The following is a 23,856-nucleotide window of genomic DNA, read 5'->3' on the forward strand; positions in this document are numbered from 1 at the left end:
AATTTCTCACTCTCGCTCCTCCTCAGACCCCTAATCCTCGACGTATTTCACTGCCAAAAAAAATCCTCACCCGATGTTTTCCAAAACCCAAAATTATGACCACGTGAGTACGGAGTACCTCAACAAATGTCTACACCTTTATAGTATACCTTAACCTATAAATCACAATGACTACCGTCACCATCTCTATGCGACGAGACGACGATGGAAAAATTACTCACACTTCTGCATAGGACGCGACTAACTCAGGTCTCATCAACAGAGACGGAAAGGTCATTGAGAATATCGAATTCGACTTGTATAAACCATTGAAAACGTACTTCGCGTCATCCGAAGCTTCTCTGGCCATATTACCAGCCGAGGTGGGAGGTTCGTTCGAGGTCCCTCGTTGAGGTAAAGCTTGTAATATCGAAATTTCTTGCACCTAGGAACAAAAATAAAAAAATAAAAATAAATACTAATAAAAAAAAAAAAAATAGGTACAAATTACTCTTAAAGCTACCTAAATTAGCACCCATAGCTCATATAGCTGGGTAAGTATACTGTGTATTTCGACGTTGGAAATTCTGAGAATTTCAACAATCGTCGTATGTATACGTATACCTACGTATAATGAACGCATGCACTGATGAACGTTATAATTTATAAGGTGAACGAGTTTCCTTTCCACAAGGTGGTACATACATATTATGAGTACTACGTAGTCATATGTGTGTCTCTGTCTATGTCTACCTCTCTACCTTCGTATGTACCTACGAGATTTAGGTGTTGGATAATTTTGTTGTACAAATATAAACTTGTACCTACGAAAAATCTTATACTTATGTCGCCAATAGTGAAAAATTCTTCTCTATTCCAATCGATATTCGGATATAACTAGCCAAGGTTTTCCTAATATTAAATTCGAGACGATCTCTCCCCTGCCTGTGTGTTCGATTCATCGTCGACCAATTTGTCTATCAATTTCCTAACAGTATTTTCAGCTCGTACCTACCTACAAAATACATAAATAAACCAACGTCGTCGTCGAGAGCCCTGCGCCATTCAATTCACGCTTCGCTGCTGCAATTTTTTTTCTATTCAATTTCAATCCCACAGAAGGTATATCTATATACATACGAGAACGATTAAATAACCGGTTTCGGCGATCTTGGCATCGTATATACTCGTAAGTACATACGCGATCAACACGTTATTTTATTTATGTACATATTATGTAAACATTGGTCAGCCCTCACTTCCCCAGCCGTTAATTGTTTAAGGAATTATTCGCCATTTAACGTGTTTGCTGATAGAGAAGAAAGCGCACAGCACGAGATCTCAGATCACAGTGAACAGGATTTTTCCTATACGGATTAGAGCTGTCAGTCCGAGTGTCCGCCAAAGCCTGCCTGTCGATGAAGGAAACCCCATCGTATGGCAGACGGAAATGGAAATTACCTGTTCCGCGTAGGGGAAATACCCGTCGAGCGTCGCGCCCGACATCGACACCCGGGTTGTCGAATAATTTGCATTTTATAATGAAATTTTATGTATAGTACATAATATTCGAACATGGAAGAAAATTTCGTAACGCTGAGATTTGAAAATCAACAGGTGTATTGTTCCTTTGCTGGAAAATCCATCCATATAGGTAATGTACATAGATTGTGACAATGTAAATCATGCGGCATCCTTTCCAGGTTGGGTTTCCTGGGCCTAAGGCGTATGGCCATGCAAGAGCCAAAGCACGTGTCGCCAATCACGCTTGTACCTACCTACCGGTATTCGATCCATATTCCATTTTCACGTGGGCTCGATGCCAAAAAATTTGTGAACTGGGCGAAGAAAAAATAAAATTCTACTTTCGATCGATTTAAAAATAAACCGAGATACGAGTATGTGTACGACTGTACGAAGATGCGATTGCGATGCTTGATTATGGTGACCTTTCTCCTTTCGTCGTCGACGACGCCGCCGGCCGTATAGTAGTCTGGCTTCACTTTTGGCTCAACTTTGTATGTAAATTCGTTTTAATAAACGATTCTTGAAACTGAACGAAGGAATCTGCGATGTTCTCACGAGAGTATGAAAATATATTTAATTCGGCGAATTCAAAACAGGCAGAAATCGAAGAATTGATTTTGGCGTCAAAAATAAAACTTTAGATCAAAAATTCGATGATGAACGAAAATCGATAAATAGAACCTCAAGAATCGATTAATTGGCGATTTTCGATCTCATATGATCGAACACATTCGAAATTAAGAAACCAATTTTAGACTCAAAAACAAAATTTTGGATCAAAAATCAATTATAATCGAAAATCGATAAATCGAACCTCAAAAATCGATTAATTTGCGATTTTTGATCTCGTATGATCGAACACTTTCGAAATCAAGAAACCAATTTTAGACTCAAACACAAAGTTTTGGATCAAAAATCGATTATGATCGAAAATCGATAAATCGAACTCTACAAATCGATTAATTTGCGATTTTCGAGAATACGTTCAAAATTAAGAAACTAATTTCAGACTCAAAAACGAAGTTTTGGATCAAAAATCGATCATGATCGAAAATCGATAAATCGAACTCTACAAATCGATTATTTTGCGATTTTCGATCTCGTATGATCGAACACGTTCGAAATTAAAATTAAGAAACCAATTTTACACTCAAAAACAAAGTTTTGGATCAAAAATCGATTATGATCGCAAATCGATAAATCGAACTCTACAAATCGATTAATTTGCGATTTTCGATCTTGTATGATCGAATACGTTCGAAATGAAGAAACCAATTTTATGCACAAAAACAAAGTTTTGAACCAAAAATCGATTATGATCGAAAATCGATAGATCGAACTCCGCAAATCAATTAATTGGCGATTTTCGATCTCATACGATCGAATACGTTCGAAATTAAGGAACTAATTTCAGACTCAAAAACAAAGTTTTGAATCAAAAATCGATAAATCAAACCTCAAGAATCGAATAATTATTGGCGATTTTCGATCTCATATTTTGGTGGGGGCAGATGTTCGATATGAAAAAATCCTTTTTAGTCCCAAAATTCCGAAAGAGTTACGATAGAAATGACAATAAAAAAAATCAAGTCATAAAAATTTTGAAAGTGTTGCACGTCAATTGTCTTAGAAGAGATAAAAAGAGGTAAGGCCAAAAAAAGATTGGTCCCCCTCCTTCCTCGCACAAATTTTTAAATTTTTTTCGGTTTAGATGAATTTTTACACTTTAGTTCTCCCTCTGATTTTAGAGAAAAATCATAGCCAGTTTCTAATACTTGATTCAATGAAATTTTTTTATAGCATGTGCTGCTGTCTAAAAAAATGTATTTTAGAATCAAAATTCCGAAAATGTTTTCAAAGTAGGATTAAACTACACCAAAAAAAGGCTGAATTTTGCAATTTTTTGGAAAAGAAGGGCTGGATGGAGACAACAACACGAATTTCTCTAGCCGAGGGTAACATTTCCAAGGCACGCTCCGGCCCCAGCTGATCTTAATGCCCATTTTCGTCAAGTTAAAGAGTTCTCAAAATGAGGCTATTTTGTGCAAATAAATTTTTCCATCGTTTTTTTTCTTCATTCAAGTTCTTGGTAAGAGAAGAGAAAAGTTGAAAAAAGGGCAAAATTTAATGCAATTTTTGAACATTCCCACAGAAATAGGTAGGTATTATTAATTTCTAAGAGAAAAAATTCATCAATTTTAATAAAAACAGAATTATAGAGAAAAAAACTCGATAAAATGAACTCATCCAGCAAACCAATGTTTTTTTTTCAGTTTTTTTAAAAACGAAAGTCATTTTTGAAGATTAGCCAACAAAAACGTCGAAAATTACCAAAAATTTCATTTTAGTGCTCTTACTCCACAATAGTGTCAATTTTCATTGAAAAAAAAAACAGAAAATTTGAACTTTTTGCGAAGGCTCAACTGAAAATAAAATAGTGCTGGAAGCCTACAAAATTTTTTAAAAATGGTAAGAAATGGAAAAAATGACTAATAATTCAATATTTTGTCTAACAATTTGCTTCCAAACGAGCTCTTTTTCAAGAAATAATTCTCCCAAAATTATGTTGGTAACTTACTTATAAAGGACTTCACAAGGTAAAAATTAATAAAAGATGAAATAATTTTGAAACAGACCGGAAATTTTTTTATTCTTTTTTTTTTTTTTTGATTTTTATTACAACTTTATTGTGAGGCTTCTCTACAGAGGGAGTAACTTGGCTTTGAGGGCTGAGGGACACTTTTCCAAAAAGGTGGTTAGTAATCGAATAATATCGCAAAATTTAAAAAAAATAAATAAAAACTCTAGTTTGATTATACTTAAGTTACTTTTGGAGGAGAGGCTTTTACAGAGACACCAACATTTATTGGGACACCTGGAGAAGTTTTTCTTTGAAAAGGATGTTATTTAAAAAGAATTTTGGTCCAAAAATTGAGAATTTCCAATCACAGAATTTTCTGTCAGATTTTTATACTTCTGAATTTCAAACTTTGGTGGGCTTTTGGTATCACTTTTTTTGGACTGATGGAAAAATTAAAAAAATAGGGATTAAGTAAAGAATATTTCCATAAAATCCAATAACTTTAGGTGGCAAGAGCATAAGAATACGAATACGAAGCTTCAGAATGAGAACCGCGTCCTATGAAAGCTCACTTGAAAATTTCACCAGCTTGATAACAATTTTGAGGGTCCTATACAGTTTGAATACTTCGAAAAATCTTGAAAATTGGAGGAAAAAATTATTAATTACAGTATTATTCAAAAAAACGTGGCTCAATTTTTAAACCAACGAGGAAAATAGTACCTATAGGTGTTTTTGAAAGCTTAAATTTTTCAAATACATAATGAAATTGGACAGATTAGCAGCAAATTGCAGAAAATCTTTCATTTTGGCCATATTTGAATCGGTGGGAACAGAAAGGGGCTAAGTCCATTTTCGCACTTTTCAGGAATAACAAAAAACTGATTTATTTGAAAATCAAAAATTTTTGGTAAACGTGCTTAAGGTCATTGAAAGAGTACCCCAAGACACCTTTTGGTACATCGAGGGGCTATTGCCTTCTAATTATATGTAAATGTAACAAGATCTGAGAAATATATTCTATTCTATTCTATTTTTCCGTATAAAATTATTCGATTACACCATCTGAGCAAATTTTAATCAGCTAGAAATAGCAAGTGTCAGGGTGACAGTTTTAAATCTTGTTTCGATCATTATTTTGAACCTGAGAAACTGGAATTGAGAATTTTACGACCAAATTATTTATGACGGTGATTCAACCATCAATGAAAATATCAGTCTATGTTGATGTAGATAAACGCGGTACCGGCTTTGATAAATAATTAGAAATTTTCCATTCAGAAATACATATGTACATAGGTACATTACATACCTACAGCTCCTTTGAGTCCCTTAGTCCGGCATATAACAATAGGAATAATTTCACCCCCTCCCTTTTTCTTAAATGGGACATCCTAAGAAACATTTTAAAGCAAACTTGCCAAAAAAAAGTTGACCATACTAAAAAAAAATGGCGGCCATTTTGATTGACAGATGAAAATTTAGGCCACAAATGAGGGGAAAAAATCAAAATTTCACCAAATTGACCTAGACTGCTGAAATTTGGGATAAATCCTATTTTCGACCTGCCAAATCGATTGAGAACGGTTTCAAACAGTTTTGAGCGGTTCTGGAGCCTCCAGCAGATTTTTGAAACTTGAAATTTCCACAAAATTTTATCAACTGCAGTTGGAAAGCCAAAATTCATTCTGTAAACTAATTTCAATACGCTGTGAAGTCGACTGCAGGACGATTTCAAGTCGTTTTGGAGCCTCCGGCGACTTTTTGAAAATTACTGGAGCCTCCAGAACGTATTTAAAACTTGAAATTTCCACAAAATGAAGTTGAAAAGTCGAAAGTTCGGACACACATATTTTGTGCCATTCTTAAGAGAAACAGAAATTTCTAAAAAGTCGCTGGAGGCTCCAAACGGATTGAAACTGCCTGCAATTCTTCTCAGAATAATGTCAAAAATATACAATGTAAACTGAATTTCATCTTTTTACTTCGAACGAAGGCGGAAGGGTAATTTTGAAAATTTTCAAAGTATATGAAATCGATGGACAAAAATACGTTCCAGGCTGGAATACACCGATTTTGAAAAAAATAACGGGTACCTTATCGGCCACGAAGATCCAAAAAGTAGCTAGACTAGAAGATTCAAAATACGACTCGAAACCACCTGTCGTGCATTTCGGCCTTTCAACTCCATTTGATGAAATTTTGTGGAAATTTCAATTCTCAAAAATCCGCTGGAAACTCCAGAAATTTTCAAAAAGTTTCTGAAGGCTCCAAAACAACTCGAAATCCACCTGAAATCGACTTCACGCGTGTTTAAAATTTGAGTCCAGACCCAGACTAAATTTCGTCTTTCCAACTTCATTTGATGAAATTTTGTGGAAATTCCAAATTTCAAAAATCTGCTGGAGGCTCCAGAATTGCTCAGAACTGTTCGAAACCGTTTTCAATCGTCTTAGCAGGTCGAAGATAGGGTTTATCCCAAATTTCAGCTTTCTAGGTCAATTTGGTAAAATTTTGATTTTTTTGCTGATTTTTTGGTCTAAGTAAATTCGATTTTTAAAAATTTTAATCACGTGCTTAAGGTTGAAAGTGCAGCGTGAATTTTGGATTTTCAACTACATTTTTGATGCAATTTTATGGAAATTTCAAATTTCAAAAATCTGCTGGAGGCTCCAGAACTGCTCAAAACTGTTTTCAATCAATTTGACAGGTCAAAAATAGGGTATATCCCAAATTTCAGCTTTCTATGTCATTTTGGTAAAATTTTGATTTTTTTTACCGATTTTTGACCTAAAGTCGATTTTCAAAAATTCACCAAAAATCAAAAAATGCACTCGTCACTTGAAATTTTGACTGGTGATGAATTTTTGCATGTTTTTTCGTTCTATAGCTTTGTCCAGTTCAAAAAATTTTGTGTAAGTCCAATGTTGGAAAGTAAAATTTGCGATTTCAGCTCACCTGTGGATCAAAATGGCCTCCATTTTATTATTAAGGCCAACATTTTTTTTTGTCATGTTTGCTTTAAAATGTTCCTTAAGATGTCTCGTTTAAAAAAAAATTGTCTTACAGGATCGGTGAAGAGGAGGGGGGCGGGGGTTGCAATTTTTTCCATTGCCATTAATTCCAGTCTACCGAAGTCCAAAAATGACTATTCTCACAACGACTCATGCATTATGTATTATTTCTGCTGATCCAAAATGAATTCACCACTCTCAATCATTCATTCGATCAATGACCCGAACACCTCAACCAATTAATCGATTCGTCTTTGGTATCCATATCCATATTACGAGTAAATACGTAACTCTACATAAATCATGCATTCATGCCTTATCCTTACATAGGATCATTCATCTGAAACGAACCTGCCTCATCTCTTTCTGCATTTTATCGTACTCATCGCTCGCGATCGTTTCGTAAGCCGACTCGTCCGCTTCGGCATCATTTTCCAAACTATCTCGGTGAAATTTCCGCATAATTTCCGGTATCGGCCGCGGCCTCCGGCATTCAGAACCTTCTGTACAGGTTTTTCCAGTATTTACACCGTACGAGAGAAGCAGTGAGAAAATCTACAATGAATTCAACACATAGATAGACACACACATACTACATCTGTAGCTAGTGTAGGTAATGAATTTTCTCAGATGTGTGAGATGAATTCTTCTGAAGGTCGTTTCAAAAATGGAAATTTCCGGTTGAACGAAACTGTCGCCGATGTTATGGTAGGCCTACCTACAGATAGCGGTGAACATCGTGTTAGGCGAAAAAACCGGTTGTTACGATATACACTCTTTTTACATTGCAATTCCACTACCTATATAGTTTTAAAGACCATTAAGTACATATTTATCAATTTTTATCACCATTACTTACCATTAAAAACATTAAACTTAATAGTTTAATTGTAAATCTGCGTTTCCCAGTATGGTTCTTCATTATGACACTCAAGATAGGTAAGTACGTATAGGTAAACGGGTATCTCGATGCAAAAAAAACACACCAGCAGCCACTTCGATGCACGTCGAGTATATCTTCAAGTTTTTATTTAATCGCGATATAACACTGGACAAAATGAAAAAAAAAATTCAAATCAAATCTTACACAGTTGAAAAAAATGCACAAAAAACAACAAACACTATTTAACACTTTTTTTTAAAAAACAACGCGACGATAAGTAATATTAACGTTAAAATACGTAACGCGTATCCGTCTCGAAAGAACGGAACTTCATTACTGAAATGATAATTAGTACGAGTACGCAACTTTATAACAAGTTGCCCCTCTGGCTTTGGTTCATGTCGATAAACCAAACTATCGTAATTCAAACCAGAAAAAATCCCCACCTCTGCAAAATCGTACTGTAAACAACGCTGAACTTTCATACTGACCCTGACCACTAGTCTAGCGCCGGTCTTATCGTTATCTGGTGTCTTGTTCGCGAGCGCGAGATCATACTATTAGCGTGTACTATAGACGAGAACGTCGGAAAAATGCCATCTCCATAGCAGGAGGCTGGACTTGATGACTTGGATCGTTGGAGCGTGGGGATGATGATGAGACGATTGCTCAAGGGCGATTTACTGCAGTCGAGAAAAATTCTTCAAAGGACTGATCGGTGATTATGGAAAGGATTTTTCTCTCGAATGGATTACGAAAAATTTTCACAGATGGTGGATTCGGTATTCGTGAAGCTGCAGGTGGGCAAAAATTGGAAAAATACACGTTTTTAATGCATTTTTATGAAACGTAAAATTGTGAAAAAAATATAATAATTGTAAGGTAAAAATACCTGTGCTGATTTTTTTTTTCAAAGTTTAAATTTAAAAATAAACAAGTGGATTGAATTTTTTTTTAATTGAAAAAAGACGATCAATAATGGCGTGAGAATTATTGTTTTATGTACGTATTACTCGTATTTTTCATCTTTTAATTTCATTTTTTTTTTCATCTCAAGTATTACTTTAATTTGTTTCAAAAAAACACTTCACAAATTTAGGTATAAACTCTCACAATACTCACAAAATTTAAAGTGCTGACGTGCAATTTTTAATTTTTGGTGAATTTTAGAAAATCAAATTTGGGTCAAAAATGTGAAAAAATCAAAATGCCATCAAATTGACTTGGAAAGCTCAAATTTGGAATATTTTTTTGCTTTCAAGCCCCCCTCTTCAAAAAAAATTTGATTGAAAACGTTTTCGAACCACTTTCAGAAGTTCTGTAGCTTCCAGCAGATTTTCGAAAATTGAAATTTCCACTGAATTTTACCAACTAAAAATGGAAAGCTAAAAGCCACACCATATCTTAGTTTCAACATGCTGAGTCGACTGGAACTGGTTTCAAGTCGCTCTGGAGCCTCCAGCCACGTTCCAGAAATTCAAGTTTTCCAAAAAAAAAAAAACGTACATAAAATAATTGTAAAAATCAACTTTAAGCATATGCTCGCGATTGATGCTAAATTTTTAGCTACGGAATCGGTGGACAACAAATTCCATGGCGTTTCTGAAAAGCTGAAATTTCCAAAAAAAATTGCTGGAAGCTTCTGAACAGCTTAAAATCATCCTGCACTTGACTCGGAATGTTGAAAATAGGGGGTGTAAACTGAATTTCAGATTTTTTTTTTTTGTTAAACCGTAAGAGGAAAGTTAATTTTACAAATTTTCAAAGAACGGAAATGCTGGAGAAAAATACGATTTCGAACACGCAGCCAAAAATGTTGGAAAAATTACGTGTAATAGGTCAAGTGGGTCCTGTGGGTCACTAAAAAGTGCCAATCGCGCAAGCATATCTGCTAAAGTTGATTCAAACAGATTTTTTTTTTTTTTTTTTGAAAACTGGAATTTCCAAAATTTTGCTGGAGGCTCCAGAATGATTGGATTCCAACTGCAGTCGACTTCACAGAGGTACAGAGTGACTTTTAGCTTTTCCAACTTGATTTGAAAAAATTTCGTGAAGATTTCAACTTTGAAAAGTGTGCTGGAGACTCCATAACTTTTCAAACCGTTCGAAACCGTATTAAGACGATTGAAGGGGGAAGGGGGGTTCATTCTGGGTAAATTTAACGAAATTATGATGTTTTCATCATTTTTTTTGGCAGAAATTTGATTTTCAAAAATTCGACAAAAATCGAAAAATTGCATTTAAGCATCTGAAATTTGAAAGCTGGAGATATTTTATTGCGTGCTTTTCCAAATCTAGCTGGGCTCGCTTCAAACATTTTTCTGAAAGTTTTAATATTTCTTTTGGTCTTATTGAAAAAAAAAAACATGTCAAGCCTCAACTCTGAAAATTTTATAATTATATTCTAATAATTTCAGACCTATTTTGACTCTGAGAGAATAGAGGTTTATTTTTAAAATCCTAAATTGAAACCATAAGGCTCGTACTAAATTTTTTTCCAAAAAAAAATAGTAATCGAAAAAGTGATTTGCAAACGCAAGCAAAACATTTTAATGTAGAAAAAAATCACAAGAAAAGACAGAATGCTCTAGTAATTTTTTTTTATTTTATAAAAAGTTGATTTTCTGAGAAAAAAGTGAGACTACTGGACAATTTTTGGTTACAAAATGAGAATTTTGTATTAGCAAAATACAGAGAGGCTTTGACAATTTTAACAAGAGGAAAAGTTTTTGAAAAAGAGTTTTTTTTAGATCTTGGTTTTTTGTGAAAAAAACGACAATTTTTAGCAATAAACGAGAATTTTTTACAACTTTTCACAAAAAGCAAGACTTTGACAATTTTGCAAAAACTGAAAAAGCAAGATTTTTCGACAATTTCTGGCAAAAAAAAGGGATACCTGAAAGAAAAAGTAAACTAAAATCTTTAACAATTTCTCTAAAAAGCAAAAATTTAACGATTTTAGCAAAAAGCAGAAATTTTTGGAAATTATTGGCAAAGAAATTTTTTCGAAAAGTAAGACCTTTTACATTTTTTAGATAAAAAACCATCACTTTTGGGTAATTCTTGGCAAATTTTGGCAAAAAGCATGACTTTGATAATTTTGAAAAAAAGAAACTAAAAAAGCAGGACTTTTGAGAAAAAGAACGATTTTATAGATTTTTTTGTTTAAAAAAAAACGACAATTTTTAGCAATTTTATCAAAGCGAGATTTTTGAAATTTTTGAAAAAAGCAAGACTTTGACAAACTGAAAAAGCCAAGATTTTATTGGCAATTTCTGGGGCAAAAAAGGAAGGGTTTTGAATTATATAATTTCTAAAAGAAAAAATGAACCAGAATCTTTAGCAATTCTTCTAAAAATCAAACATTTTTTTAAAGGGCAAAATTCAAAAATTTTAGCAAAAGTAGAAATTTTAGAAATTATTACCTAAGTAAAGAAATTTTTTTGAAAAATTAGACCTTTTTACATTTTTTAGATGAAAAATCATCACTTTGTGGTAATTCTTGGCAATTTTTGGCAATTTTTGGCAAAAAGCAAACATACTTTTGGACATTTTCTGGAAAAAAAAATACTCGAGCCTTTTTGGAATTTTTGCAAAAAAACGAGAATTTTTACTAATTTTTGAAAACGCGAGAATTCTTGACAATTTTTGGCAAACAGCAAGACTGGGTCGTTTTAGCTATAAAAACAGAATTTTATGGCAATTATTGGCAAAAAAATGACTTATTTTACCAATTTTGCCAAAAACAACAAATTTTTCTAGAAACAAATTTTTAAATGTTTGCAAAAAGCAAAATTTTTAAAAATTTTTGGCAACCATTGAGGCTTTTACATTTTTTAGGGAAAAAATGACACTTCTTGGTAATTTTTGGAAATTTTTGGCAAAAAAACTAAACTTTTGGACAATTTTTTGGAAAAAAGTAAGACTATTTTTCGGAATTTCTTCCAGAAGAACGATAATTTTTACTTATTTTCGAAAAAGCGACAACTTTTGACAATTTTGGAAAAAAGCATAACTTTTTATCAATTATTGGCAAAAAACGATTGGTATGTTTCCTCATTATTGTTGAATATGGGAAACTTTATCATAATTTTTCTGCTAAAAAGCGAAGCTTTTTGGGCAATTTTTGAAAGAAAAAACATCTTTTTTTGAAATTTTTTTCTAAAAAGCGACAATTTTTTGCAAGGCAATTTTAGCGAAATGCAGGATTTTTTAACCATAAAGTGTAGCAAATGTACACTTTTGAAAATTATAGGTAAGAATGTAAAAAAATACAATTTTTGAAAATTTGTAAAATTTCAATAACTAGTAATCGAGTACGAGCCTTGCCCCTCAAAAAAAAGAAAGAAAGAGGGAAAATGAAATAACAAAAAATGTGTAATGTATCCCAATTTTTAGAATGTGAGGGCTGAAGGGGGGAGGGAGGGGAACATCGAGGACACAAATCCAAAAAATAATTAGTTATTCAAACAAAGTAAGCACCTTCAATTAAATGTAAATTGACATAAGCCACACCATATTTTCATAATTTTTCAAACTTTTTCTCAAAATTTAGGGAGAGGGCGAGATGTGGAGGGGTATTGAGAGTATCTATTCGAATTCAGCATCCTTGAGAACCTACCAAGGAACAGATGTGATTATTTGGAACTTTGAAAGACCAAGTTCAAGGATGATAGTACAAGAAGCGAGGAGGGAGGAGGGAGGAAAATTCAAAAAAATGGGATTAAAAAAAAAACAACTCGATAAGTATTGGACCTCAGTGAGATGGTTCTAACCTATTTTGGTTCGAGTTCTTCAATTTTACAGGAGCACGTTTATTGTTTTTATTCTCAAAATTTGATATCATTTTCAAATTTCCAACTCCTTTTTTTCTTACCTCGCTGATGGATTTCATACTGAATTGGAATTGAACGAAAATTCTCAAATATCGATCAAAAAATGTCAACTAGGCAAAACTACGTCTTGAATTCTCCAACGCTGTTGCCCAATCCTATTAAGTTCTACTCAGACTATCATATTTCTGCATCAAATTTACCTTATCATTTGCTCAGAACTCGACTACACCTTATTCACGATGATCTTTGTGAGAAAATTCTCACCACTGGGTAAATTTCGGTTCAAACGACGCTCACCAAGTAGGCAGATCAATATTTTCGACTTCAGTTCAATCGTCGCCATTCAAAGTCTCAATTCATCTTGTAGATACATCTCAACGACTTCATCATCACCTGCACACGATAAAAAAACACAAGATAGGTAATTCTAATTACATAGGCAGATACAAATATTCGAACGCATAAGATCACTGCACACACCACTATAGGTTGAACTTTATACGCATCTTGGTATTTTTCGGCAATCCAACCGCAACGTGGCGAGCTTTCAGACATGACCTGGGTATTTGGTCAAATTATATAGATTATAGTTATAAAACGAACCTACACTGCACATTGGTCTTTTCCAAGACTGGCGTAACGTTGTTGAATAATGTTGATCACTTACGAGTAGGTAGGTCTTGGTCTCAGGTATTCCGAAGATGGAATTTTTTCGGTCTACTTTCTCGTAGGTGATTCTGCCAATCAAGTATATAACAGAGATGGCGAAGAAATCAAATGACAAAACTAGTCGTTGGTCCTTTACCATTACGTCATGCCAGGCAAACCCGTACAAACGAGAGATTTCCCACCATGAAAGTTCAATTCACCAGTACCTACTACATTATACTATAATAACAACCTAAGCACATACTATGTATACCTACCCACGTTCTCAATACGTCATAAATCATATTCGTACTACAATCTTATCTGCACAAATGAATCACGACTATAGCGAAGAAGAAACTAAACCAGCGTAAATTTCTGCATGCGGGTATCACTATCTATCTATGTATACCTGCCAAAGTCCAAAAATAAACCTAATGCAATTTTTGACGTAAGGGATCGTCGTAAAATGAAGATATATTTAACCGTGAGTTACTTATTCGATCGTTTAGGTAATTTAAATGAATACACATCTACGTCAATAAAAATCGCGCGAAGAAAACGTGATCCAGAAATCTCATCGTTCAATCTTCGTAATCTCCTTCATCTTTACTCTGGTACATGCAAACGCAACAAGAAGGTATTAGGAAGTCGTCGAAATACGCGTCACCGGTTAATGGCTCCAATGCTACCAGTCTCTTCATCATGAACTTCTGCACACAACGCACCGTTACCGAAGGTGGCAGATACGATGCGAACGCACACTCGTCATTGGGCTTAGGCCTATAACAATAATCGATAAATTTATTTAGATAATAACGCTGTAAAATAATTAATTATCGTATTTTAAAATTATTATCGTAGGTAGGAGATTCGCATACAAACAGGCTTCTGTACGTATCCCACGTTGTGTATCGGGTGTATCTCCTTGAATGATGTAACGTAAATCTAAATCTTTATTGCGAGCTATTTTTGGAACTTGTATAGTCTCCTGCGATAAGTACCATAAGCATTATCGATGGAAATTTTAATGTTACTTGTTAGCCATTTACTAGTAGTGTTTTACGATGCGGTTTTCCATTTCCGTCACCAAAAGCGCGTAGGACTGTACTTGTACTTACCACAAATTTGCAGAATTGATGTTCGTTGATTTCGTTCGACTTGATGTTTGTCTTCAGATCTGATGAGGATAGCTGAAAAAAAAAATTATGCGATATTAACTCTGGGAATAATGTATTTTCATTCATCGAATTAAATTGTTAATTAATAATTTAAATTAAAATAACAAAATATATTGTCGTCAGCCATCCTTGTACTAATTTTCAGTAATCAGAAAAAAAAACGCTGAACTTTCAAGTTTTTTTTTTTCGCAATGCGAGCAAAACACAGGCTAAGCTAAGTAAATGAATTGTACTGTAACAACACTGTCAATTATAACTTTTACACGTTGTGGTTTTGATTTTCAATCATTTTGGAAGTTTATCACGCTAGATTTACCGAATTAATTATCAATAATAATGCGATAAAACAAAGTTATTGTTTCGGAAATATTATTAATTATCAATCTTCTATATAGGTAGGTACTTAATTGCTGTCGGAAACAATCGTCTTATAAATCGGTCGGTTATTCGTTTTTTTTTTCAACTCATATTTAAATCAAACCTAGGCCTAGTAACCTATAGTCTGATGAGTTAATTACGAGTAATCGAACTCATCACTACGAAATTGATACGATTGTTTCATTTTGAAGACAAACAGAACATAATAATGCGTACCTACTCTGTGTAGATCTGGATATAATACCACAATATCAATTTCGAAAAACCACTACAATAAAAACTAAAAGATAATTTCAAAGAAAATTAATTATATTGATAACAGAACAGAAATTTTTATTCTTTCGAGATGCATTCATGTGCCTACTACCTAATTCGAAGAGGCAGATTCAACAAACAGGCAAAAGGGCAGTAGCTGGGTGGATTTGGGTCCCCATGAAAAATGGGCCTCTTTTAATGATTAGGTATATTTGATTTTTTCATTACCTAATTAATAGGCACCTAACGTTGAAGCAGATCACTAAAAACGATCGAATTAAATCGTGTTTAAGAAGGCTGCAATATCTTTGTTTTTTTTTGGTTGTTTTTTTTTCAAAAATCAATTTGAAAATTCGATCTTATGATACGCGTATGTACATTTGTCTTGACGGAAAAGCTATTGAAAGCGAGCGCCAATCTTGGTACAAAAAATTGAGGGAGCCAAAACCTAGAAAATTTGACTAAAATTTTACCCAAAGGCAAAATGCATAAAAAAGTGTTTGAAGCCCATTGGCCATCACAATATTCAAAAAAAGGTAAATAAGAAACCATTAAAATCACTCCAAATTAATAAAAAAACACTCACCCATTTAGCGTGAGAAGACCGACTTTTCAGATGATCAATAGTTACTGAATCATTCGCGAACGAATTGATTCGTATAAGTGACTCGTTCGCGAACGAATCGATTCATTTACTCAATTTTTGATGAATCATTCGCGAACGAAATGATTCGTACAAGTGACTCGTTCGAAAACGAATCGATTCACTAACTCAAATTTTGATGAATCATTCGCGAACGAATTGATTCGTATAAGTGACTCGTTCGCGAACGAATCGATTCGTATTAGTGACTCATTCCGTCGTTCCTGAACGAATTGATTCATTTACTCAATTTTTGAGGAATCATTCGCGAACGAATTGATTCGTATAAGTGACTTATTCGAAAACGAATCGATTCATTAACTCAAATTTTGATGAATCATTCGCGAACGAATCGATTCGTATAAGTGACTCGTTCCGTAGTTCGTGAACGAATTGATTCATTTACTCAATTTTTGATGAATCATTCGCGAACGAATTGATTCGTATGAGTGACTCGTTCGCGAACGAATCGATTCATCCACTCCATTTTTGATGAATCATTCGCAAACGAATAGATTCGTATAAGTGACTCGTTCGCGAACGAATCGATTCATTCACTCAATTTTTGGTGAATCACTTAACTAACGAATTGAATTATTTTTTGTGAATTATTCGCGAACGAATTGATTCATAAATAATGAATCATTGGCAAACGAATCGATTCATATAATTAATTTTCGGGTAAATCGAAATCATTCACGAACGAATTTATCAATTGTTAGTAAATCATTCGCGAACGAATATTGTTGATGAATTATTCGCGAATGACTCGATTCATTGAATTATTTTTCGTGAATCATTCGCGAACGACTCGATTTATTCAATTTATTTTTGGTGAATTGTTCACGAGTGAATTGACGAACCTATTAATCAATTGTCAATGAATCATTCGTTGTATTAATTTTTCGCGAATCATTCGCGAACGAATCGACGAACAAATTAATCAATTGTTAATAAATCATTCGCGAACGAATCGAATTATTCGATTAATTTTTGGTGAATTATACACGAACGGATAGAAAAACGCATAACAAAGCAATGAAATTATTTTCAAAAATACCCAAAAAGTAAGTATACAAATAGAAAAAGTTGCCAAAAATTCATGAAAAACTGTTTAAAACGTGTAAAAATGATTTTAAAAAAAAACTATCAAAATAAATAATAAGTGAGTAAAAATGTCCAAAAACTGCTGAAATTTTAACAAAAGTAGCTAAAACCGCATGAAAAAGTTTTGAAAATACGTTAAAATGAAGTAACGACTCCAAAAAAAAAGCATTAAAATCACTGAAAACTATCAAAAAAATGCTTAAAAAGTTGCTAACATTAGCCAAAAAGAGTGAAAAAGTGTCAAAAACTTGTTTAAAATGAAGGAAAACCACCTAAAATTACCAAAAAAGATGAAAATTCATCAAAATTTTCTACAAATCAGAGAAAATCATTAAAATTCCCAAAAAATATTCAAACTTCAGAGAATTTTGGTAAAAATACATGAAAAAATGCTGAAAACACACTAAAATAATGAAGACACTCAAAAAAAAAAAAATCAAATCCGCTGAGAATGACATGAAAAGGAGGTCAAATGTCAATAGAATTTGCCAAAAGTGCCCAAAAAGAGTTGAAAACGTATTGAAATGATGTAAAAAATACTCAAAGTCCAAAGGAGCATCCAAAAATCAGAGTTTAAAGTTGTCAAACATGCATTAGAATCTCTAAAATTCCCTAAAAATATTCAAACTTTAGAGAATTTTGGCAAAAATACGTGAAAAAATGCTGAAAACACACTGAAGACACTCAAAAAAAAAATCAAATCCGCTGAGAATGACATGAAAAGGAGGCCAATTATCAATAGAATTTGCCAAAAGTGCCCAAAAAGAGTTGAAAACGTATTGAAATGCTGTAAAAAATACTCGAAGTCCAAAGGAGCATCAAATCATTGAAATGCACCAAAAACTACCCACTAAAATTTCGACGAGAGTTGCCCCAACGCATGAAAAAGTTTCAAAACAAAGTTAAAATGATGAAACAATTTTCAAAAAAAAAAAAAAAAAAAGCAATAAAATCTCTTAAAATTCTTAAAAAAGGTGATGAAATTCCGGTAAAATTTGCTAAAAATACACAAATAAGTATAAAAACGATGTAAGTAAAACACACAGATAAAAAACGACAAAAAAAAACAAAATCACTGAAAATGACCAATAAGTGTTGAAATTTTAATGAAAGTTGCAAAAAGTGCAAAAAAAAAGTTTTTAAAACGAGTAAGAATAAAGTTAAAACCACTCAAAAAAATTACCTATTAAGATCGTTAAAAATTGCCTGCTTGAAAAAGAAAAACATGAAATTCCCAAAAATGCAACATGAAGTGCTAAAAACGCTTAAAAATGACGTGAAAAAGAACATTAAAACTATTAGACCTCACCACTGCAAAACAAAATTTCAGTATTTTTCAAAAAAAAAAAAACACACGAGAAAAATTACGCAATTGTGATCCAATGTTGGCAAATTTTACCGAAGTCCGAATTTTTACCATTTTTTGTTAATACGAACGTTCGAAAATTGAACTTTTCTCGTATCCATCAAAAATGAGAAGTCAATTTCGTGAATCATAAATTTTCCAAAGCTTTTGCCTTCATTTTGCAATTCGCTCCAGCTCCTTTGTTTCAATTTCTAAAATTGAAATTTTTTGAAAATTACTGTTCAAAGTTTTCAAATTTGAGCCATGATTAGAAAAATAAAACTTCTTATTCCAAAAATCTATAAATTTTTGAAAGTTTTTGCCCTTATTTTGCTGAAGCCCACTTACCCCCTTAGAATATTTAAATTACCGGAATGAGGACTGTAATTCGAGTAAAAAAAGTTTTAATAATAGAAAAATCAATTCAACAGAGTTCGGAACAGTTTCCTAATCAATCGAAAAATTCCAATTTTTGATATGAAATCGGAAAAAGGTGAGGTGAGGGGGGGTACAAGTCAGAATTTTTGAAATTGGCCCTTCTGCCAGGAACCCATTACATCTCTTCAACTCCGCAATCGGGCTGTAATTTAGATCATTGAAAGAGCATGTCATCCAGACTTCAGAACCGAATTTTCAGCTGCCGAATACTTAAGTTGATCACAACAACGCCTTCTGGAGCGATTTGAAATCGCTGGAGAAAATTCAAATTTTGCTGAAGACTCCGGATCGGCTGGAAAATGGAGCTAATCGATTCGAAGGTCGACTTTGGGAGGTAGCAGAAGTTTTCAGTGTTTTTTTTTTCACAAAAATAATGATTTTCAAATTGTAAAAAAAATGCTTTTTTCAACTCGTCACCTCTGATTGAAAATTGCTGGAGAAAAGCCAACATTTGCCGGAGACTCCAGATCGGTTGAAAAATTATGCTAATCGATTCGGTATGTCGATTTTAGTAAATAAACCGAATTTCAGTTTTTTATCTCTACATTTAGGTACTTACCTACTTTTTTTTTTTTTTTGGTAGAAAATTAAGGTAGGTACCCATAGAGGTTATTTCCGCCATTATCATAAATTCGAAAAATCAACTTCAGCTGCTGAAAATTCGGTTCGATGAAAATTCGGTTCGATTAGATCTTCATAATTATTATTCTTACAATTTTTTTTTTTCAGATTCTTTAGATTTGGTTATTCTTGCATCATTGTTCATCATCATCGTGAGAAAAATAAACCATAATGAAAGAATGCGTGCAAAATTAAACCAACATAACAACGAAGATAATTTTAAACCCGATCAAAAGTCGAATTATAAGACACTCGTTACATTGCAACGACTTCTGATAACTTAATACCTAATAAATAAAACCACTGGGCAAACTTCCAATCAGATACACATCCACATGACATCTAAACGAAGCACCGTTGATTCAATATTTCATCTCTGCCTGTTAAATCTTTATGACTGAAGCATCAATAGGTAATTCCATGAAGGAAATATGAAAGAAAAAGCATCGTGTATTTTTCCCAATCCTTCGAGCACTAACACTACCTACGTCTCATTTCCTCTTGAATCATATCAACCAATTGTTCGTAGGTAGGCAACAATACCATTCGGTCATTTTCCTTTTTGATACCAATTAGTCATAATAAATTGTAAAATGGTCTTTACCGGTCTGAATCTGAATAGGTAAGTAGGTATTACACACGTACCGAATCATTTCCGAAATACTCCAACGATAATATTTTCAACGATAAGATTTTCTGTACTTCTCTCCTGCGTTATAAATAATATATATATAATCGATGTTTAAACTCATCATAATCAATATTTATTTATACGATAATACGAATTAATTACCACGGATAATTACTAGCTTCATTACACAGCAGCGAGTTCCTTTTCATCAGACATTTACTGATATCGATATCTTGAGGTATCAAACGTTTCGAATTTATTCTCGTTGAAACTATTAAACAAACGTTCACACATAAGTAGATAAATCAGCATCATAGAATATATTTCTTCATTAGCTTAGCTCTTTATCAGGCGTCAAAAATCAATTAGTACCTGTATGTAAAGGTGTTGCTGGTGTTAAAAACGTGATAGCTAAGTTTCGATCAGTTCTGTATAACATCACAAGGAGGAGAAAAAAAATTAGCAATAAATAATATACTTATGCCTTGGGGGTATTAAATAATGATACGTTTGCGTCATAAGTATTAGGTTTAGGTATACATCTTGCATATGAGATATTAACGACCATATATCGATGGATTACCTTCTGGCTTCTACCTTGTGTACACAATATTATGCCTATAATACGACGTCACAATAAAGCTACCCGCTGTTATAATTTCTTTAAATAAAAATTTTCATCACATTTATAGAAATTAACCTACGTCACGAATATATTAAAAGCCTGAACCTGCATTTATAGTCCATAGAGTGATGATTTTTTAAAATAAATTTCGTATCTATTTTTAGACATGGTAGCATCGTTGTTTTATTATTTTTGGCCGATTGCCTAATTATAGAAATGCAATGATCACCATCACGTTGGATTCTCTTCGCCTTTGGTGAAATATTCAATCGGTTGCGATACCTTCGAGGTACCTATATAGTAGTCTAGAGATATACCTAGGTCTAGGTTATTACATATCGACAGATATATCTATACTTACAATACCTTGGGGTATATTGTAATTGAGATTCGGTAAACAGATTCGGTTTCAATCCCAAAGCGACGTAGAATTGAAATAAAATCAACATCTGCGAAAAATATAAACGTAGAATAATATATGGATAAAGTTTATAGCTACACAGAAGCCAGTAATTAAGACATCGCTGCGAATAAAATAGCGTGATAAATCATTTTCTTTCATCGATAAGAATAAGACATCGTTATACGATTAGCCTAATTACTCGTACGGTATATTGCTCTTGTATTTAAATTACCGTATACTTTGTCCAGTGTTTAATTATTAATTCATTACTATAGATATCTACAGCGAGTACTTACCCTTGATAAGGCTAATAAACGTTGCTGGTGCGAAATTGAAACCATATTGTTTATTGTTGTAGGTACAGCTTGTACGATGAGTGAACCGACGAAGATGAACCGATCATAGTAACTTGCAGAAAAAAATCACAACTTGAAATTCTGAAAATGAACGTATAGAAGAGTAATACAAGATTTACTTTCTAAATGGTTAATTAATTTGATAATTTCAAGTTACCATTTTTTTTTTTTTGCTTCTATGCAGATAAGTATAAGTATATCACCGAAAAATAATACACCATTGTGATGGTTTGACAACAGACGATAAATCTTCCAACATAGATGTGATAATTGATATTCCAAGGTGGTTACTGTTTAGGCGGAGTCGGTCGTCGCTTTCATAAATCATGTATCCTGTATTATATTTGTCAACTGTCGAGTGGGATAGAGATATAGAAGCTCAAGATGTGCAGTACTGTAGTATAGATAATTTCACTAATTTCAATATTAACTTCATTATGCTTCGACTTACCTTCATCTTATGTTGATGATCAATACTTACTCGTTGATGATCTGAGATCCAAATTACGAATTATGATATTTAGATACTTGAAGTCCATTTCCGTCAACGCTGATGTAGATATATTTGGTAATTATCGCAGAGAAATGCGCCGGTTTCAGAGTTCATAATCTTTCTGGGCTGGTTGCTGACCAGTTTTGTAAACATGTTAATTGATGAATAAGTATGAATTTAAATCACAATGATAATTTTAACACAATATAGCACTTGATTCAATCACTTCTTCGTATTTACATTACATCAATTCAACTTGGAGTGAGATAAACAAGATAGACGATCCAACCCCTAGACCAAGAACCTATAGGTAGTACTTGAGTGAAATAATCAGACGTTAATACTATTGCATATCTTCAATTAGAAAGGAAAACTTACCTTTGGAAGAAGTAATCAGTTAATTGACACGAAATGATGGAAAAAAGTTGACAAAAAGTGAAAAGAATCCATCAATTTCAAATTCACTTTCGTAAAAATAGAAAATTAGAAAATCAAAATGGCGGATCTGGTAAAATTGACAACTGGTTCCTAAACGTAAACAAACGCAGCAGTGGTTCCCAAAATAAGATAATCAGATAATTTTATTAATTGAAATTTTGAATAGGCCAATTTTATGACCCTTTGAGCCTTGAGGTTGAGGAATGAGGATAATTTGAATAATTTTCTTAGTGCTGTGGCCTATGGCAATTGAAATTGGCAAGTGATGAAAGAAAAAGCACCAAATTTGGTAAGATGAACAAGGGATTCTTCTCTGGCCACTGGCACAATTCTTTGAATTTAAAACAGAACTGTATAATCAATAATCATAATGATTCATGAATATTAATCACCATTGACCATTCTTCTCCCCCGAAGAATTAGATTTTTTCGCAATTTTAGCAAACAAAAAGCACTGAGCATTGATGGCAAACTTTTACGAAGTTACATTGGTTTTAAAAGCACTAGTACTATTTTTTGAAAAATTAAACTAGATGGAGTAATTTATCATTATTGAAATATTGATTAATTTAATAATATTATTAAAATTTAATTTATTAAGTATCAATAAATTTTGTTTAAAATCATCTTTTAAATTTTGAATGTTTAAAAAGGGGCAATCAATCAAGTAGTTATCTATCAAAAATTACGTCACAATTACAGCATAAAGGGGGATTAATTTTTTTCAAAATATAATTAGGAGTTAATCTAGTGTGACCAATTAAAAGTTCAGTTTTGCTTTTTGTCGGTTTCAGTGTTCAGCTTTTTAGTTTCAGTTTTGTTTTTTTTTTTCAGTTTTAGTTTTACTCATTTCAATTTCAATCACTGGAAGCAAGACTTTTTGGCTAATTACGTGTATAACAAAAAAATGGTAAAAAAAAATAGATTTTCAAAGAATTTTTATTTTAAAAAAAAACAAAAAAAAAGATTTTTTTGGCGTTTTTGATTTACAAAAAGTAAAACTGATTTTGCATTTTTTATTTAAAAAAAAAAAAACTTTAATCATCCAAACAAAAACAGATTGTTTGGCAAAAAAAACAGCAACACATTCTGGAATTTTAGAATTAAAAAAAAAAAAAGGATTTTCTACTGACAAAAACCAGACTTTTCACATTTAGATTAAAAACAGAATTTTTGAGAATTTTTTTAACAAAAATGTGTATTTTTTTACCAGAAAAAGTAAGATTATTTACAATTATTATAGTTCAAAAAAATAAGTTTTTTTTGGTATGTACATAATTCAGAGTGAAAAAATTGTTTTTTGCAATTTTTACAAAAAAAAATGCGATAAGCAAAACTTTTTGGAAGTTTTTCCAAAAAAAAAAAAAGGAGATTTCGGCAATTTTGACAAAAAATAAGACTTAGTTCTTGGAAATGTTTTTGAAAAAAACAGGTTTTTACGACAATTTTGACAGAAGATGGATCTTTTAAAAAAC

General features: G+C 32.7%; 2 protein-coding genes and 1 long non-coding RNA gene across 12 annotated transcripts in view; 1 reads left to right on the top strand and 2 right to left on the bottom strand.

Moving 5' to 3' along the window:
- LOC135849025 (uncharacterized) overlaps positions 1 to 8,391 on the bottom strand; it is a 28,927-nt gene extending 20,536 nt beyond the window's left edge. For 2 of the 8 annotated variants that reach the window (XM_065369162.1, XM_065369160.1), the window contains exons 1-2: positions 7,961 to 8,391; positions 321 to 424 (exon numbers count right to left, since the gene is read on the bottom strand). In XM_065369162.1, coding sequence (XP_065225234.1) covers positions 321 to 424; positions 7,961 to 8,023 — 167 coding nt within the window. In that variant the 5' untranslated portion in view covers positions 8,024 to 8,391. Of the gene's footprint in view, positions 1 to 221; positions 425 to 7,452; positions 7,628 to 7,960 lie in introns of those variants that run through there. The other 6 variants (XM_065369157.1, XM_065369156.1, XM_065369155.1 and 3 more) reach the window with 6 other exon arrangements.
- A 263-nt stretch (positions 8,392 to 8,654) lies between these two features.
- On the top strand, positions 8,655 to 14,919 carry LOC135849028 (uncharacterized). The gene is made up of 2 exons (XR_010559480.1): positions 8,655 to 8,784; positions 13,980 to 14,919. It is a non-coding gene; the product is annotated as an uncharacterized LOC135849028 (long non-coding RNA).
- Positions 13,911 to 22,443, bottom strand: LOC135849027 (protein spaetzle 5-like). 3 transcript variants are annotated; one of them, XM_065369163.1, is made up of 11 exons: positions 22,322 to 22,440; positions 21,932 to 22,234; positions 21,608 to 21,844; positions 21,391 to 21,531; positions 21,058 to 21,140; positions 20,439 to 20,494; positions 20,229 to 20,337; positions 20,081 to 20,144; positions 14,589 to 14,660; positions 14,349 to 14,458; positions 13,911 to 14,250 (listed from the first exon to the last, which is right to left on the bottom strand). In XM_065369163.1, the coding sequence occupies exons 4-11, from the start codon at positions 21,433 to 21,435 to the stop codon at positions 14,052 to 14,054; spliced, it is 738 nt and encodes a 245-aa protein (XP_065225235.1). In that variant the 5' UTR covers positions 21,436 to 21,531; positions 21,608 to 21,844; positions 21,932 to 22,234; positions 22,322 to 22,440; the 3' UTR covers positions 13,911 to 14,051. The 3 variants fall into 3 exon arrangements, with proteins under 3 accessions (XP_065225235.1, XP_065225236.1, XP_065225237.1); XM_065369164.1 differs by having other exon boundaries at positions 21,608 to 21,801; positions 21,902 to 22,234; XM_065369165.1 differs by having other exon boundaries at positions 14,110 to 14,250; positions 14,353 to 14,458; positions 21,608 to 22,234; positions 22,322 to 22,443.
- Positions 22,444 to 23,856: the final 1,413 nt, after the last annotated feature.

This window comes from Planococcus citri, chromosome 5 (genome assembly GCF_950023065.1).
Source record: "Planococcus citri chromosome 5, ihPlaCitr1.1, whole genome shotgun sequence".
NCBI classification, from domain to species: domain Eukaryota; kingdom Metazoa; phylum Arthropoda; class Insecta; order Hemiptera; family Pseudococcidae; genus Planococcus; species Planococcus citri.